At 38.2% G+C, this 16,762-nt stretch overlaps 1 protein-coding gene across 2 annotated transcripts in view; it reads right to left on the minus strand.

The window, feature by feature from the left end:
- The window catches only part of TANC2 (tetratricopeptide repeat, ankyrin repeat and coiled-coil containing 2), a 232,057-nt gene that overhangs the window by 17,713 nt on the left and 197,582 nt on the right, over positions 1–16,762 (minus strand). For both annotated transcript variants that reach the window (XM_023729377.1, XM_023729376.1), the window contains 2 exons: positions 6,760–6,893; positions 5,452–5,575 (listed from right to left, as the gene is read on the minus strand). In XM_023729377.1, coding sequence (XP_023585145.1) covers positions 5,452–5,575; positions 6,760–6,893 — 258 coding nt within the window. The remainder of the gene's footprint in view (positions 1–5,451; positions 5,576–6,759; positions 6,894–16,762) is intronic.

Below are 16,762 nucleotides of genomic sequence, written 5' to 3' on the forward strand. Positions count from 1 at the left end.
ATTCTGCCTTCTAGTCCTTGCCCCTGGACTGCTGTGCCTCATTAGTCCCATTTGGTTTTATGGGGCTGTCCACTCCCCGGCTGAATGGTGAACCTCGGAAGAGCAGCATTTCTATTTTCATCTGTAAGGATCAAGCATATGCTGTTTCGTATTTATTCTAAAATTCAATATATGTTTGGTTCTTAGGCTTAGATTGTAAGCTCTTGGATGACAAGGAATCTATCATTTCCTTGCTAGTTTTGAAGAATATCTAAAATAATTCTTTTCACATAGTTAGCACGTTGTAGTCGCTAACTAAAACAGAGATCAATTTACTGCATATGGGACACTTTCCAGGCTTCCTCCTTAGACGGAGAGGATTCAGATGTCAGCTCAAGCTTAGGATCTACCACAAGGTTTAGGTTCTACCTACCAGTTATCTGGCCTAACCTTTGTATCCCTAGAGGTAAGATAACCAGAGTTTGTGGCTTTCTATGGAAGCATGATAAAGGGCTGGGAAACATCATAACTCAGACTCTGATGAGAGCTATTTATGTACTGGGTTTCTTTTCATAATGGCATTGTTGGCAATCAAACACTGAATCTAACATGGAATGAATGTGAATATGGGTCAGAATCCAAGGAGGTGTCTCAGATGCAACATTTATAAATTCCCTGGACAAAGCCTGCAGTGGCAGAAAAAGCAGAGGATCAGGTTTTAGATGTATATTACAGATAAACTGATTCTCCAAACATAAGGAAAGCTGGAATTTAAGATGTTAAAAGGAGATGCATATGAAATAAACCCATAATATGTTCAACACTTTGAAATTCAATTTGTAATCATCCTCCTTTCTTTTCTCCTCCCCATGCAGTTAATGGGGAACCTCATGAAGTTCTTCCAAACATCCATCTTAAAACTTTGGAATTAACTTCAATTCTTCTATCTTTCTTGTTTCCTACGTCTAATCAGTCTTCATGTAAAAAATATATTTCTTGCACTTGGCCTTTTTGTACTAATTCTGACAGCTACTGCCCTTGCCTCATTACCTCTCACCTATTCTATTACAATGGCTTCCTAACTGACCTGGCCCTTTATAATTACTTCATCAACTCTAACATTCACACTACTGCCAGGGTAATTATAATTTTTTTTCAATCATAGCTAACATTATTTATTTCAGTACTTTCAGTTACTTAAAATTTTTTTTCTTTGTGGTAAAAAAATATAATAAAACATTTGCCATTTTAACTATGTTTACATGTACAATGCAGTGACATTAAGTTCACCATGTTGTGCAACCATCACTACTATCCATTTCCAAATTTTTTTCATCACCCTTAACAGAAATTCAGTACCCCTTAAGCAGTAACTCCCCTTCCTCCCTCCACCCACCCCTGGTAAGCACTAATAAACTTGGTTTCTATGCATTTGCCTCTTCTATATATTTCATATATATGGGATCATATAACATTTGTCCTTTAGTTTCTTGACTTATTTTACTCAGCATAAAGTTTTCCATGTTCATCCATGTTGTAGCATTTATCAGAACTTCATTCCATTTTATGGCTGAATAATATTCCATTGTATAGATCTACTACATTTTGTTTATCCACTCATCTGTTGATGGACACTTGTGTTGTTTCCAATTTTTGGCTATTGTGAATAATGCTGCAATGAACAATGGTGTATAAGCACCTACGGAGTTCCCACTTTCATGTCTTTTGGGTAAAAACCTAGGAGTGGAATTGCTGGGTAACTCTATGTTTAACTTTTTGAGGAACCACTACACTGGTTTTCACAGAAGTTGCACCATTTTACAATCCCACCAGCAAGGGATGAGGGTTCCAATTTCTCCATATCCTTGCCAACACTGTTTTCTGTTTTTTTCTGATAATATCCGTCCTAGTGGGGAGTGGTGGTAGTAGTTCATTGTAGTTTTGATTTGTATTTCCTTAGTAACTAATGACATTGAGCATCTTTTTGATTTTTTTCTTTGATGAAATGTCTATTCAAGTTCTTAGCTCATTTTTTGATTGAGCTGTTTTTCATTTGCTGTTGAGTTGTAGGAGTTCTTTATGTATTCTAGATATTAAGTCCTTATTTATTATATGGTTCCCAAGTATTTTCTACAATTCTGTAGACTATCTCTTCACTTTCTTGATAAAGTCCTTTGATGCACAAAAGTTTCTAATTTCGATGAGGTCCAATTTATCTATTTTGCCTTTTGTTGCTTGTGCTTTTTGGTGTCATATCTAAGAATCTATTGTTGAAAATTAAGTACTAAAGAATTACCCTATGCTTTGTTCTAAGAGTTTTATGTAAGTTAGTTCTTACATTTAGGTTGTTGATCCATTTTGAGTTAATTTTCATTACAATGTGAGGTATGGATACAGCTTCATTCTTTTGCATGTGGCGATCCAGTTGTCACAGCACCATTTATTGAAGACACTATTCTTTCCCCACTGAATGGACAAGAATCTTTTGTCAAAAATCAGTTGACTATATGATTTATTTCTGGACTCTCAATTCTATTCCATTGCTCTATATGTCTATCCTTACACCAGCCATGAACTGTTCTTACTACTGTAGCTTTACAGCATGTTCTGAAATCAGAAAGTGTTGAGTCCTCCTACTTTATTCTTCTTTTTCAAGACTGCTTTAGCTATTTGGGGTCCCTTGCAATTCCATATAAATACGAGGATTGGCTTTTTTAATATCTACAAAGAAGGCTGTTGGAATTTTCATAGGGATTGCACTGAATCTATACATTGCTTTGGGTAGTATTAACATGTTAACAATATTAGGTTTTCCAATCCATGAATATGGAATGTTTTTCCATTTATTTAGGCCTTCAGCAATGTTTTATAGTTTTTAGTGTACAAGTCTTTCACTTCCCCGGTTAAACTTATTCTTAAGTATATTTATTCTTTTAGATGGTATTGTAAATGGAATTTTCTTAATTTCCTTTTCAGACTGCTCATTGCTGGTGTGTAAAAACCCAACTGTTTTTTATGTATTACTTTGCTAAATTCGTTTAGTAGCTCTACTGGATTTTTGTGTGGATTCTTTGGAATTTTCTATATATAGTAACCCTCTGCAAAGAGGAATAGTTTTTCTTCTTCCTTCCTGATCTGAATCTTTTCCTTATCTAATTTCCCTGGCTAGTACAATTTTGAATGGCAGGGGTGAGAGTGGGCATCCTTGACTTGCTCCTGATCTTAAGGGGAAAACTTTCAGCCTTTTCTCCATTGAGTATGATATTAGCTCTGGGTTTTTAAAAAATGCCATTTATCATATTGAGGAATTTCCCTTCTATTCCTAATTTGTTGAGTGTTTTTTATAATGAAAGGGCTGTTGGATTTTGTCAAATGCCTTTTCTGCATCGACTGAGATGATTATGTGGTTCTTTTCCTTTGTTCTATTAACGTTGTGTATGACACTAATTGATTTTCTAATGTTGAACCACCCTTGCATTCCTAGAATAAATCCCATTTGATCATGATGTATAATCTTTTTAATAGGTTGTTGGATTTGGTTTGCTAGTATTCTGTTGAAGACTTTTACATTTATATGCGTAAGGGATACTGATCTACAGTTTTCTTTTCTTGTGGTATCTTTGTCTGGCTTTGGTATCAGGGTAATGCTATCCTCAGAATGCATTAGGACATGTTTCCTCTTCTTCTATTTTTGGGAAGATTTTAGAAAGGATTGGTGCCACTTCTATAAATGTTTGGTAGAATCCTCCAGTGAAGCCATCTGGCCAAGGATTTTTTTTTTTTTTATTGGAAGGTTTTTGATTACTGATTCAATCTCCTCACTTGTTATGGGTCTACTAAGATTTTCTATTTCTTCTTGAGTCAATTTAGGCAATTTATGTATTTCTAGGAATTTGTCCATTTCATCTAAGTTATCCAAATTGCATGCAACTGCTCATAGTATGATCCTTATTTCTGTAGCACTGGTTGTAGCGTCCCTACTTCCATTTCTGACTTTAGTTATTTGCATCTTCTTTTTTTTTTTTTGTTAGTCTAGCTAACAGTCTGTTGATTTTATGGATGTTTTAAAAAAAACAATTTCTGGTTTTGTTGAGTCTTTCTATTGTTTTTCTAGTCTCTATTTCATTTATTTCTGCTCTGAGCTGTGTTATTTCCTTCCTTCTAGTAGCTTTGGGCTTAGTTTGCTCTTCTTTTTCTAGTTCCTCAAGTTGTAAAGTTAGGTTACAGACTTGAGATCTTTTTTCTTTTTAAATGTAGATGTTTACCATTATAAATTTCCCTCTGAGGTCGCTGCATCCCGTAAGTTTTGGTGTGTTATACTTTCATTTATATTTGACTCTAAGCATTTTCTGATTTCTTCCTTGATCCACTGATAGTTTAATAGTATGTTGTTTAATTTCCACATATTTATGTATTTCCCAGTTTTCCTTCTTTCATTAAATTCTACTTTCATTCCATTGTGGTCAAAGAAGATATTTTGTATGACTACAGTCTTTTTAAATTTATTGAGACTTGTTTTGTGACCTAGCATATGGTCTATCCTGGAGAATAATCCATGTGCATGTGTACTGTGCTGTTATTGGTTAGAGTGGTTTATATATATTTGTTAGGTATGGTTGATTTATAGTGTTTTCCAAATCCTCTATTTCCTTACTGCTCTTTTTTCCAGATGTTCTGGCCATTGTTGAAAGTAGTGTATTGAAATCTCCAACTATTACTGTAAAATTGTCTATTTCTCCCTTCATTTCTGTCAGTTTTTTGCTTCAGATCTTTTGGGATCATACATTTTGGGAGTCTGATGTTAGGTGCATATACATGTACAATTGTTATACTATACTACAGAGGTCCACCATCACCCACAACTATTTTGCATAGGTGATTGAGGTCAGAGAAATCAACAGGAGCCTGAAATGCTTTATGATGGTGGTATGACCACAACCTCCTTTAAGTTATTTCCCACTCACCAAGAATTTGTGGATGTTGAGAAATGTAAAAAAGAATTTACTAAAACAGCAGAATAATCATATGCTGATACCTCAAATAGGGTCCCACTGCCAACAACTGTCTTAGCCTCCATTTGCCTTTCATTGGATACAAGAAAAACATTAGTTGTGCAGGTTTACAAAAGAATCAATAAAGTCAAAGCCAAACTACAATCCCTAGAAGATGAATATTTATTGAATGTACACTAAAAAACTCCAAGTTTGGAGATTACTGATTTGAATTAAAGACTTTGGAATATGTTAATTTGATGAGAATATAAAAAATCCCTCAAGCCATAAGGAAAGAGAAAATGTCAGAGCTAGAAGGGTTAAACTGTAAATAAGAGGAGAGGAGACACTCTTTCATTTTCTAACCACTGAATTAATAATGTATGTTTTTAACAACTCCTGGAATCCATAAGGGGAAATCATGAGTTCAGGGGGGCTATTATAGGCACTGGCCACCCAGTTCTGGCATTTCAGGACTGACCTTGTGCAAGTAGAAAGTCCACAGTTCCTAGGTGGCCTTCGGAAGCGGCCATCATCAAGGGAGTACGTCCCTGTTTATCTGCCATGTTGACATCAGCTCCATGGGTAAGTAAAAGATCAACAATCTGCAAGTGCAGGGAAACAGAGACCAATCAGAACAAGAACGACTGCTGAGAAGACATACGCGTGCTGTCCCTCACACCGTGTGAACACCTGCTGCTGTGTAGGTGAGTCATCTCTATATGTAGCGACCCACTGCAAGAACCCCCAATGAGTACCTGCATAGTCCTAGTACCATAGGATTTAATCTGACTCTCTCAAACCCAAACCTATTGCCATCGAGTGGATTCTGATTCATAGTGACCCTACAGGACAGAGCAGAACTGCCCTATAGGGTTTACAAGGCTGTAAATCTTTATGGTAGCAGACTGCCACATCTTTCTCCTGAGGAGTGGCTGGTGGGTTCGCACTGCCAAACTTTCGGTTAATAGCTGAGTGCTTAACCACTGCATCATCAGGGCTCCTCTTGACTCTCTCAGGGACAGCGAGATGAGAAGGATTCAACTCTGCATGTCTGACTCAGCCGCTAAGTAAAAGAAGAATTTAAGATAACAAAGGCTAAGATGTAGACTAAACAATCTCTTAACGGAAGCTCCAACCCAAGAAGTCACTCCCTATGTCAGTGCCATCTTACTGACCTTTAGGAGTTGCAAACCTGCCCGCAGTGAGTATTTATGACTAAACTGGGGGAAAAAAAAAAAAAAAAGTTCCTCTGATAATTCTTTAGCACTGTTTGTGTTCTAGAATCTTTTTCTATTCAAATACTTCCAAAGATTATTACCAGTATGTTTTATTTTCCATCTTAAGTATATAAGTTAGTATTTATCCAGAATCCAAACATCTGGAAAGGTTGTATAACTAGAATTTGCATACACTGCACTTTCTTTTAACAAGTCTGAGCCACCTATAAGCAAGTAGTTAGCAGGGATTTGTTAAGAAATAAAACTTCCAGGGAACCTGTGGATACGGTGAAATGTGAGAAGGAGGCTACTCCAAGACCAAGACAAAAGCAGTTAGTCCTTCTATACAATATCGATCAAAATGATGATTCTGAATGTTAACTTTCTGCTATATCCTCAGTTAACTAGATTAATAGCAAAGCCCCAAGTCTTCAAACTCAATGAATACTGAGAGTTTACAGTTAACTCTAACTTTATTTGTGCTTTTTTTTTTTTCTTTCTGTATCAGAAGTTCCCACCTAGAGCTCACTCCTGCCTTACCTACAAGTACAAGCAGCTGCCCTGCTTACCTGCCAGTGGCCCTGGCGAACAGTGCTGAACAGGGGCACTGCACCTCGGCGGTTTGGCTGGGCCACTGCTGCTCCTTGTTCCAAGAGCAGTCGGCACACCTCCAGTTTGCCCCTTCCGGCTGCAGCTGTCAGGGCTAAGGACAAAGAATACAGACTGAGGACAGGTGGTTCTCGGCCTCTCCCGTCTCATTCTAAGCATAGCAATGTATCTGTGTTTAACTAATGTCTTTTCTGCGTTATCTCCCAGAATAAGGATTTTAGCTGCTACCTCCATGAAGGGAACTTTTAAAGAAAAATAATGAAGAAAAATATTTAAATGGGCTCACAATAGATGGTGACATTATAATGATAAATTTATTGAAAATTACCTGGTTTCATTTTTCCTACCCAGCCTGTCTTCTCTGCTTTTGGTTTGCCTCTTGTCCTAGTTACAAACCTTCTACTACTCTATGCATGGGTGGGATCTAGAGATAAGGGCCTTGTAGAGATATGGCCACCTATGGTCAACCCGTATCCCTGGGCTCTAAAACCTAGAGAACCATAGTCAGAAATTACAGTCCTATGGCCCTTGTGCCAGTTTTCATTCTTTTTCTTCATTAGTTGAGACAAAGGTTCCTAGTATGTTTGCAACCATTTTTATATAGGGGTCAGAATTGTTCAAGGTAATAGTCTTAAAGATAAGAAAAGTCTGACAAACTCTTCTGAATATAAAATATTGAAGTCAGAGACATAGCTATCGTGAACATAAGGGACACAGCAGGAAGAAACATTCTTTTTGTGCTATTGTCCATTGTTTATGATCTTTGATACAGCTGAGATTCTATGATTGCCTATTCATCCTCTGAGTACCATTTCAAAAGTAGAAGGAGGACTCTGAAGGTATACATTCTACTAAGTCCATCTTTCCCTATGTGTCTGTCAGTTTGTCGCACTGTGGTGGCCTGTGTGTTGCTGTGATGTTGGAAGTTATATCACCAGTACTTCAAATACCAGCAGGGTCATCCATGGTGGACAGGTTTCCAGACTAAGACAGACTAAGAATAAAGACCTGGCGGTCTACTTTTGAAACATTTGCCAGTGAAAACCTTATGAATAGCAGTGAAACACTGTCTGATATACTGCCGGAAGATGAGCCCCTCAGGTTGGAACATGCTCAAAATATGACTAGGGGAGAAATGCCTCCTCAAAGTGGAGCTGATCTTAATGATGTGGATGGAATCAAGCTTTTGGGACCTTCATTTGCTGATGTGGCATGACTCAAAATGAGAAGAAACAGCTGCAAACATCCATTAATAATAGGAACGTGGAATGTACGAAGTATGAATCCAGGAAAACTGGAAGTCACTGTCATGGGTTGAATCGTGTCCCCCCAAAATATCTATCAACTTGGCTAGGTCATGATTCCCAGGATTGTATGACTGTCTGCCATTTTGTCATCTGATGTGATTTCCCTATGTGTTGTAAATCCTATCACTATGATGTAATGAGATGGATTAGTGGCAGTTATATTGGTAAGATCTACAAGATTATATAGTGTCTTAAGCCAATCTCTTTTGAGATATAAAAGAGAGAAATGAACAGAGAGACATGGGACCTCATACCACCAAGAAAGCAGTGCCAGAAGCAAAGTGCATCCTTTGGACCTGAGGTTCCTGCACTGAGATGCTCCCTGAGCAAGGGAAGACTGATGCATCACAAGGACCTTCCTCCCAAGCCAAAAGAAAGAGAAAGCCTTCCCCTGGAGCTGGTGCCCTGAATTTAGACTTCTAGCCTACTGGACTGTGAGAGAATAAAACGTCTCTTTGGTAAAGACATCCACTTGTGGTATTTCTGTTATAGCAGCACTAGATAACTAAGACAGTCATCAAAAATGAAATGGAATGCATAAAGATCGATATCCTAAGCATTAGTAAGCTGAAATGGACTGGTATCGGCCATTTTGAATCAGACAATTACATGGTCTACTATGCCAGGAATGACAAATTAAAGAGGAATGGTGTCACATTCATCGTAAAACAAACAAAAAAAACATTTCAAGATCTATACCGAAGTACAATGCTGTCAGTGATAGGATAAGATCCATACGACTATAAGGAAGACCAGTTAATACGACTATTATTCAAATATACGCACTAACTACTAAGGCCAAAGATGAAGAAATTGAAGATTTTTACCAACTTCTGCAGTCTGAAATTGATCAAACATGCAATCAAGATGCACTGATAACTACTGGTGATTGGAACTTGAAAGCTGGAAACAAAGAAGGATTGGTAATTGGAAAATATGACCTTGGTGACAGAAATGATGCTAGAGATCCCATGATAGAATTTTTAAGACCAACGACTTCTTCATTGCAAATACCTTTTTTTAATAACATATATGGTGACTATACATGTGGCATCGGCCAGATGGAATACACAGGAATCAAATCAACTACATCTGCGGAAAGAGACAATGGAAAAGCTCAATATCATCAGTCAGAACAAGGCCAGGGGCTGATTGTGGAACAGACCATCAGTTGCTCATGTGCAAGTTGAAGTTGAAAAAAATTAAAACAAGTCCACAAGAGTTAAAGTATGACTTTGAGTATATCCCTCTTGAATTTAGAGGTCATCTCAAAAATAGATTTGACTCACTGAACACTACCAACTGAAGCCAGACGAGTAGTGGAATGACATCAAGCATATCATACATGAAGAAAGCAAAAGGTCATTAAAAAGACAGGGAAGAAAGAAGACCAAAATGGATGTCAGAAGAGACTCTGAAAGTTGCCCTCGAAGGTAGAGTACCTAAAGCAAATGGAGGAAATGATGAAGTAAAAGAGCTGAACAGAGGATTTCAAAGGGCAGCTCGAGAAGACAAAGTATTATAATACAATACGCAAAGACCTGCAGATAGAAAACCAAAAGGGAAGAACATGCTTGGCATTTTCTAAAGCTGAAAGAACTGAAGAAAAAATTCAAGCCTCGAGCTGCAATTTGAGGGATTCTACTGGGAAAATATTAAACGATGCAGGAAGCATCAAAAGAAGATGGAAGGAATACACAGTCACTGTACCAAAAAAAATTGGTTGATGTTCAACCATTTTAGGAGGTAGCATCTGATCAAGAACTGATGGTACTGAAGGAAGAGGTCCAACATGCACTGAAGGCGCTGGTGGAAAACAAGGTTCCAGGAACTGATGGAATACCAACTGAGATGTTTCAACAAACAGATGCAGCGCTGGAAGTGCTCATTCTCTCTGCCTAGAAATTTGGAAGACAGCTACCTGGCCAACCTACTGGAAGAGATCCATATTTGTGCCCATTCCAAAGAAAGGCGATCCAACAGAATGCGGAAGTTATCTAACAACACCATTAATATCACAAACAAGTAAAATTTTGCTGAAGATCGTTCAGAAGTGGTTGCAGCAGTCCACTGACAGGGAACTGCCAGAAATTCAAGCCGGATTCAGCAGAGGACATGGAACAAGGGATATCACTGCTGATGTCAGACGGATCAGAGCTGAAAGCAGAGAATACCATAAAGATGTCTACCTGTGTTTTATCGATTATGCAAAGGTATTCCACTGTGTGGATCATGACAAATTATGAATAACACTGAGAAGAATGAGAATTCTAGTATGCTTAATCATGCTCATGAGGCACCTGTACCTAGAACAAGAGGCAGTTGTTTGAACAGAACAAGGGGATGCTGGGTGGTTTAAAGTCAAGAAAGGTGTGTGTCAGGGTTGTACCCTTTCACTGTACTGATTCAATCTGTATGCTGAGCAAGTAATGCGAGAAGCTGGACTATATGAAGAAGAACAGGGCATCAGGATTGTAGGAAGACTCATTAACAGCCTGTGACATGCATATGACACAACTCTGACTGCTGAGGTAAAGAGGACATGAAGCACTTACTGATGAAGATCAAAGACCACAGCCTTCAGTATGGATTACACTTCAACATAAAACAAAAATCTTTACAACTGGACCAATAAGGAACATCATGATAAATGGAGAAAAGATTGAAGTTGTCAAGGATTTCATTTTACTTGGATCCACAATCAACACCCACGGAAGCAGCAGTCAAGAAATCAAACCTGCACTGCACTGGGCAAATTTGCTGCAAAAGACTTCTTTAAAGGGTTAAAAAGCAAAGATATCACTTTGAGGACTAAGCTAAGCCTAACCCAAGGCATAGTGTTTTCAATGGCCTCAAATGTATATGAAAGCTGGACAATGAATAAGGAAGACCGAAGAACTGATGCCTTTGAATTATGGTACTGGCGAAGAATACTGAATATACCATGGACTGCCAGAAGAACAAACAAATCTGTCTTGGGAAAATGTACAGCCAGAATGCTCCTTAGAAGCAAGGATGGCGAGACTTCATCTCACATACCTTGGGGACATGTTATCAGGAGGCACCAGTCCCTAGAGAAGGACATCATGCTTGTTAAAGTAGAGGGCCTCTGAAAAAGAGGAAGACCCTCAAGATGGATCGACACAGTGGCTGCAACAATGGGCTCAAGCATAAAAACGATTGTGAGGATGGTGCAGGACGGGGCAGTGCTTCATTCTGTTGTACACAGGGTCACTATGAGTGGGAACTGACTTGATGGCACCTAACATCAACAAGTCCATCTTTGAACAAATGTATTTGCTTCGTTTAACTAGGGGACTTCAAATACATAGGTTTATTTATTTTTTTTGAAGAATGGATGAGGGGTAGGAAGGATGGTAAATGATGTTTGTAGATGGCAAAAATTATGCTTCTTTTAAAGAAAGAGGATAGGAAATTTCTTTTTCCAAATTCACTTGGACAACTGATGTGGCAGGCAGCAGGCCCTTCCTTTATTGTGGCCATCCACCTCAATGACACATCAGAAAATGACAAATATTTGGCAGGTGCAGACAGCATTTCGGTTTGCAAATGTTGGAATCTAATCAGGGAAACAAGTGAAATTCAAGTCAAATGGTCACTTGTAATTTTTTCCATTTAAGTGCAAATTTTGGCCTTTTGTCTTTGGGCTTGGCCAGTTTTATCCACAACTGACTCATATGCAAAATCAAAACTAGCTGTAATTTCCATTAAGATAAGCCTTTAAAGTAATTTTTCCTTTCTTGAGCATAAAAAGGATTTAAGAAGTAAAACAGAACAATTTTAGAAGATATATTTATTCTTAAAATAGATCTATCTATGGCTTGTCTTACAAGTATTTTTGGTTTTATTTTGAAACTCTTTAACATCAGCTTGGCATTTCTGTCCAGTTCCTCACAGGAGGGATGAGGCTTGGTCCTATTTGAGGTAAGGGTCCTTTCCAAGTCCTGAATAGATGATTACAGGTATTAATGGGTATGATTATTTACTTGGCAAAGAAGTTTTGTCTCGTTCTTTAAATCCAAGTGATCTTTTCTCTTTGCCAAGTTCATATTTCTCACAGTTCAGGAAAAAACGTAATAAAAAAAACTTTAGTTCTGTATAAAGGTCAGAAAGCAAGGGTAGCTTCAGAATTTGACTGGGTTAGATACTCACTAAATCAAAAAATCCATGGCCATCGAGTCAATTCAGACTCATAGTGACCCTATAGGACAATGCAGAACTGCTCCATAGGTTTTCCAAGGAGCAGCTGGTGGATTAGAACTGCCGACCTTTTGGTCAGCAGCCGAGCTCTTAACCACTGTGCCACCAGGGCTCATTTAGGAACTATAAAAATCTTCTTGTTGGTGCATAAAACAAGCCATTTGGAAAATCTCTAGTCCTATGTTCTAATCCCATTTAAAGTAGCTAATAGGTGATAGGGCTGCAGCAAACCTCCCTTTCAATACCTTGGGAGCGGGGTGGGGATGTCACATACATTCATTTTTACAAAAGAATTTAAAGTGCCTGGAGAAAATATAAACCAGTTGCTGTGGAGTTGATTTTGACTCATGGCAACCCCATGTGTGGCAGAACAAAACTGTGTCCACAGATGTTTCAGTGGCTGATTTTTTGGAAGTAGACTGTGAGGTCTTTCTTCTTAGGCGCCTCTGGGTAAACTTGAACCTCCAACATTTTGGTTGGAACAGCTGAGTGCGTTAACTGTTTGCACTACCCAGGCATGAAGGCGAAAATTCAGTATTTCAGGATCAAGTCTCTCACCAATGATGCCATTTCACAGAACATAGTTGAAAATTCACTACCAGTGCCCATCTGGAAAGCTGCATTGTCCACTCTAACATGGAATTACATTGCTCTGGCTGGCCCACCTCTCCCCATTGGATAACATATTTATATGAGAAGAAATGTTCCATTTGGCCTTTTTCTTTGTTGTACCATCTCTGTGGCTTAGGTTATGATGTAATTTGGCAGCAATCTTCAGCCGATAGCTGGTCATGGTCATTAACACAGCCGGCCGATTTTATCTCAGCAACAAACAACAACATCACTATGTAAGATGGAATCTGGACTTTTCAAAATCCATCAGGGAGTTGTTTTGGCTGGGTTTTATACAAGTCTAATCAAAAACTGTTAAAACTTTATTTGAGAGACAGGAGATTAAGTAAGTTAAAGTCAGTTCTGTAAAACAAGAAACTGATTCTTAAACACAGCAGTTAGGAGTCAAATTTCTTCCTAAGAGACAAGTATCAGAATTTGTTCCCTAGCTTGTCAGCATCTGATGAGGTTATCGGACACAAACAGTCTTTTCTCAAAGGGAAACATCTAAGGAGTTTGAAGAGGCGACAGGATGCAGCTCAGAGTTGGGGAAATAGCCAAAGTCTGCTTGGATGGGATGCTGACACTAAACAGAATGCAGTGAAGCAAATGATTCTTTTATTTATCTATTTTCAACCTTGAAAGAGTATGGCACAGGCTGGTCATGTGAGACCAATGGGAAGGAGGTAGTTGGGGAAACAAATGGATCACTGCTATCCAAAACAACATTAATTAGTTAAACATTTATTGCGCTCTTTGTCAGACACGGTGTGCTAGATACTAAGGATAAGAAATATACAGAGGCAAGGAAGACAGAGTCCCTGTCCTCAAGGAACTCATGGTCAACTAAGGGAAATAAGAAAAACAAATAATTACTGTACAGTGTGAGAAGCACAACAGAGCTATGTCCGTAGTATGGAGGTAGCACAGAGGAAGTGTCTGAGAAGGCTTCCAGGAAGAGATGACAAGCTGAGCTAAATTTTGAAAGATAGATTTACAGGCATATGAGGATAAGGAGGAGCGCATGCTAGGCAAAGGGACAGCATGCAGAAAGGCACCGAGGTGGGAAACAGCATGGAGAGTTATTGGAGAAGACAGGCAACAGATGAGGCTGGAGATCACAACTGGCCTTTTTATGCTAATTAGAAAACTTATTGTATACGTGGCCAATGGTAAGCAGGAAAGTGACATGAACAGACTGTGGCTTAAAAAGATCACTTTGGTGGAAATCTGGGGGATGGATCACAAAAGGGTGAGGCTAGAGGAAGGAAGATCAGATAGGAGGCAGTTGCAATAATCTAGGCCATGGATTTCTTGGGGTTGGCTCACACACTCCAGTGTTTCTAGAAGTTCCTAGTGCCAGTCTTGGTCTGTGCCCATAACGTAAGGAGAGCAAAGAGTGGTCAACAATCTTATCACCTAAATTGCTTTTCTTTGGTGTTGTTCCATAAGAAGTCTATGAAAACCCTGTGGGATGGGAAGAGGTCAGCCAGATGCTGAAAGCTAGATGTAGGAAGATGCTATCTGGAGGGATAAAGATGCTGCAAAAAGAGGACAAAAGCAACTAGGATATTCTAGTGATCTGTGTTTAGGAAATCCGATATGTAAAAATTACATCTCAGTTAATATGTCACTACACGTTAAGATGTATTTCATTGATTCTAAGATACACTTTTTTTCTTCTTCACATTTTACCACCTGAATTGGGATGCATCTTATAACTGATGTGATGATAAAGAACTGTGTCAGAATTGGCATAGTTTTTTTCTATCTTTTGTAGTGATACATAAAATAATGGTGTTTCTTATACTTAGTGGTAGCTTAGATTCAGTATACATCCACTCCTCACTTAGTGACATGGTTAGGTTTCAAAGACCAGGTCATTATGCAAAAACCAGCATTATGTGAAAATGGAGGATGACTTTATCAGATTACAAAATGGAGGATGACTACATCATTATATAACTGTCAGATTACATCATTACATAACTGCCAAATTACATTATTACATTAACTGCCAAACCACTGAGAATCGTGGCCCAGTCAAGTTAACACATAACCTTAACCATCATAGCCAGCGTTATTCTTGCCTTGCACCCCAGTGTTCATTACTGTCAGATGTATGTCATTAATGCATAAAATATTTTCTATTTTCCTTAGGTAAAAATTGTGTCATTAAGGCTAGGGTTATTGACATGAGACCCTCACCAGCCAGCTGCAGGTCACAGACCTTCATTCCCAATAAATGGGAAATATATGTAAGATTTTGCCATGGAAAGGATTCACAGTTCAATGTGTCACTACAGATTTTAAATGAGAATGTGCTGTAAGTAAGAAACATGACACTTGGTGCAATGTATCACTGTAGACAGAAAAGTAACACTAAGTCCATTCTATACTAGTGATGAGTTGTAGGGTCATTTTTCATATAGCAAAGACATTATTTTCTAGAAATTTCTCTGAAGTCAAATATTTTTTCACAGACATACAAATTATATTACCAATATATTTCATTCTAACTCAAATTTAAATAGCATTTTATGTTTGTTGCTGTTGTTGTTAGATGCCATTGAGTTGGTTCTGACTCATAGCGACCACATGTACAACAGAACAAAACACTGCCTGGTCTTGTGCCATCCTCACAATCATTGTTATGTTTGAGACCACTGTTGCAGCCACTGTGTCAATCTATCTTGTTGAGGGTCTTCCTGTTTTTCACTGACCCTCTAATTATTCCATATAATTATGAAGTTAAACAAAAGGCAATTCTGATTACAGGCAGTACCTGGGTTATAAAAGTCTGACTTACCTACAACCTGTAGTTATGAACCAACCCCCGTAAAGCCTATGATATTAAAAATTTGAGGTACATACAATGGTTCATAATAACAAATGGGTGCAATTCTGCGACAAGCATCAAAACATGATTATTATTACTGTATTATTATGTGAAACATGTTCTAGTGTATCTGAAGTGTTTCTTTAATGTTTTCTATGCATGAAAATTAATGTAACAAAATTTACTGCACACTTTAAAGCATGAAATATTAAGAAAAACCCAAGGCCATAAGGTTTTATTCTAATAAGAAATTCATATAAATGAAAATAAGTCCTCTATTTAGTTCATGCTCATCTTGAATGTTTTTAAGGATTTCTTTCAAGAATAGTGCTATAATGTGTTTCATCACTATGACTGTAACTCTTGTAATTAAGACCTATTTTCACCATTGGACCACTACTTTTTTTTGTCCTCTTTAGTAGTTGCGTACCCGTGGCCTTGGCAACAACGGATCTGTTGGGAGGGATGACAACACTGTGTTGGGGAGGGTTGTGTTGGTGGGAGAAATAAAACCAAGGTGTCCCTTCTGCAGCTGTAGGTCACAAATGCATACTCTAGAATTGCTGATGTCTTGACCAGCCCCTTTCCCCTAGCCTGTCCTCTGGCTTCCCTCAGGGTGGAGTCACAGGGACTGCAGCTGTTTCCAGCTGCACATTTTCCTTTAATCAGTCATGGGCTCTTAAGTCACAGCTGCCTGGCATCTGCTCCCTTTGGCTCTAACAGAGGGAGGGATTGTTTGACAAGCAAATTCCTGAGCTTTGGACCATTCCACATGATGCTAAAGAAGCTATGAAACCTATATAAGATTTAGCCATGGGATGACACATCACAATTCAATAGGTCATTATAAATTTTAAATGAGTTCATATGTCTTTTATTTTTAATAACACTCTGACCCTAACCAAAACACAAACTCTTCTTGTTTAATAAAATATTCTCTCTAAATTGGCCATCTCAATATTGGTCTGCTCCACCAAACAATTA

The sequence above is a fragment of the Trichechus manatus genome, unplaced genomic scaffold (genome assembly GCF_000243295.1).
Source record: "Trichechus manatus latirostris isolate Lorelei unplaced genomic scaffold, TriManLat1.0 scaffold00028, whole genome shotgun sequence".
In the NCBI taxonomy this organism is placed as follows: Eukaryota; Metazoa; Chordata; class Mammalia; order Sirenia; family Trichechidae; genus Trichechus; species Trichechus manatus.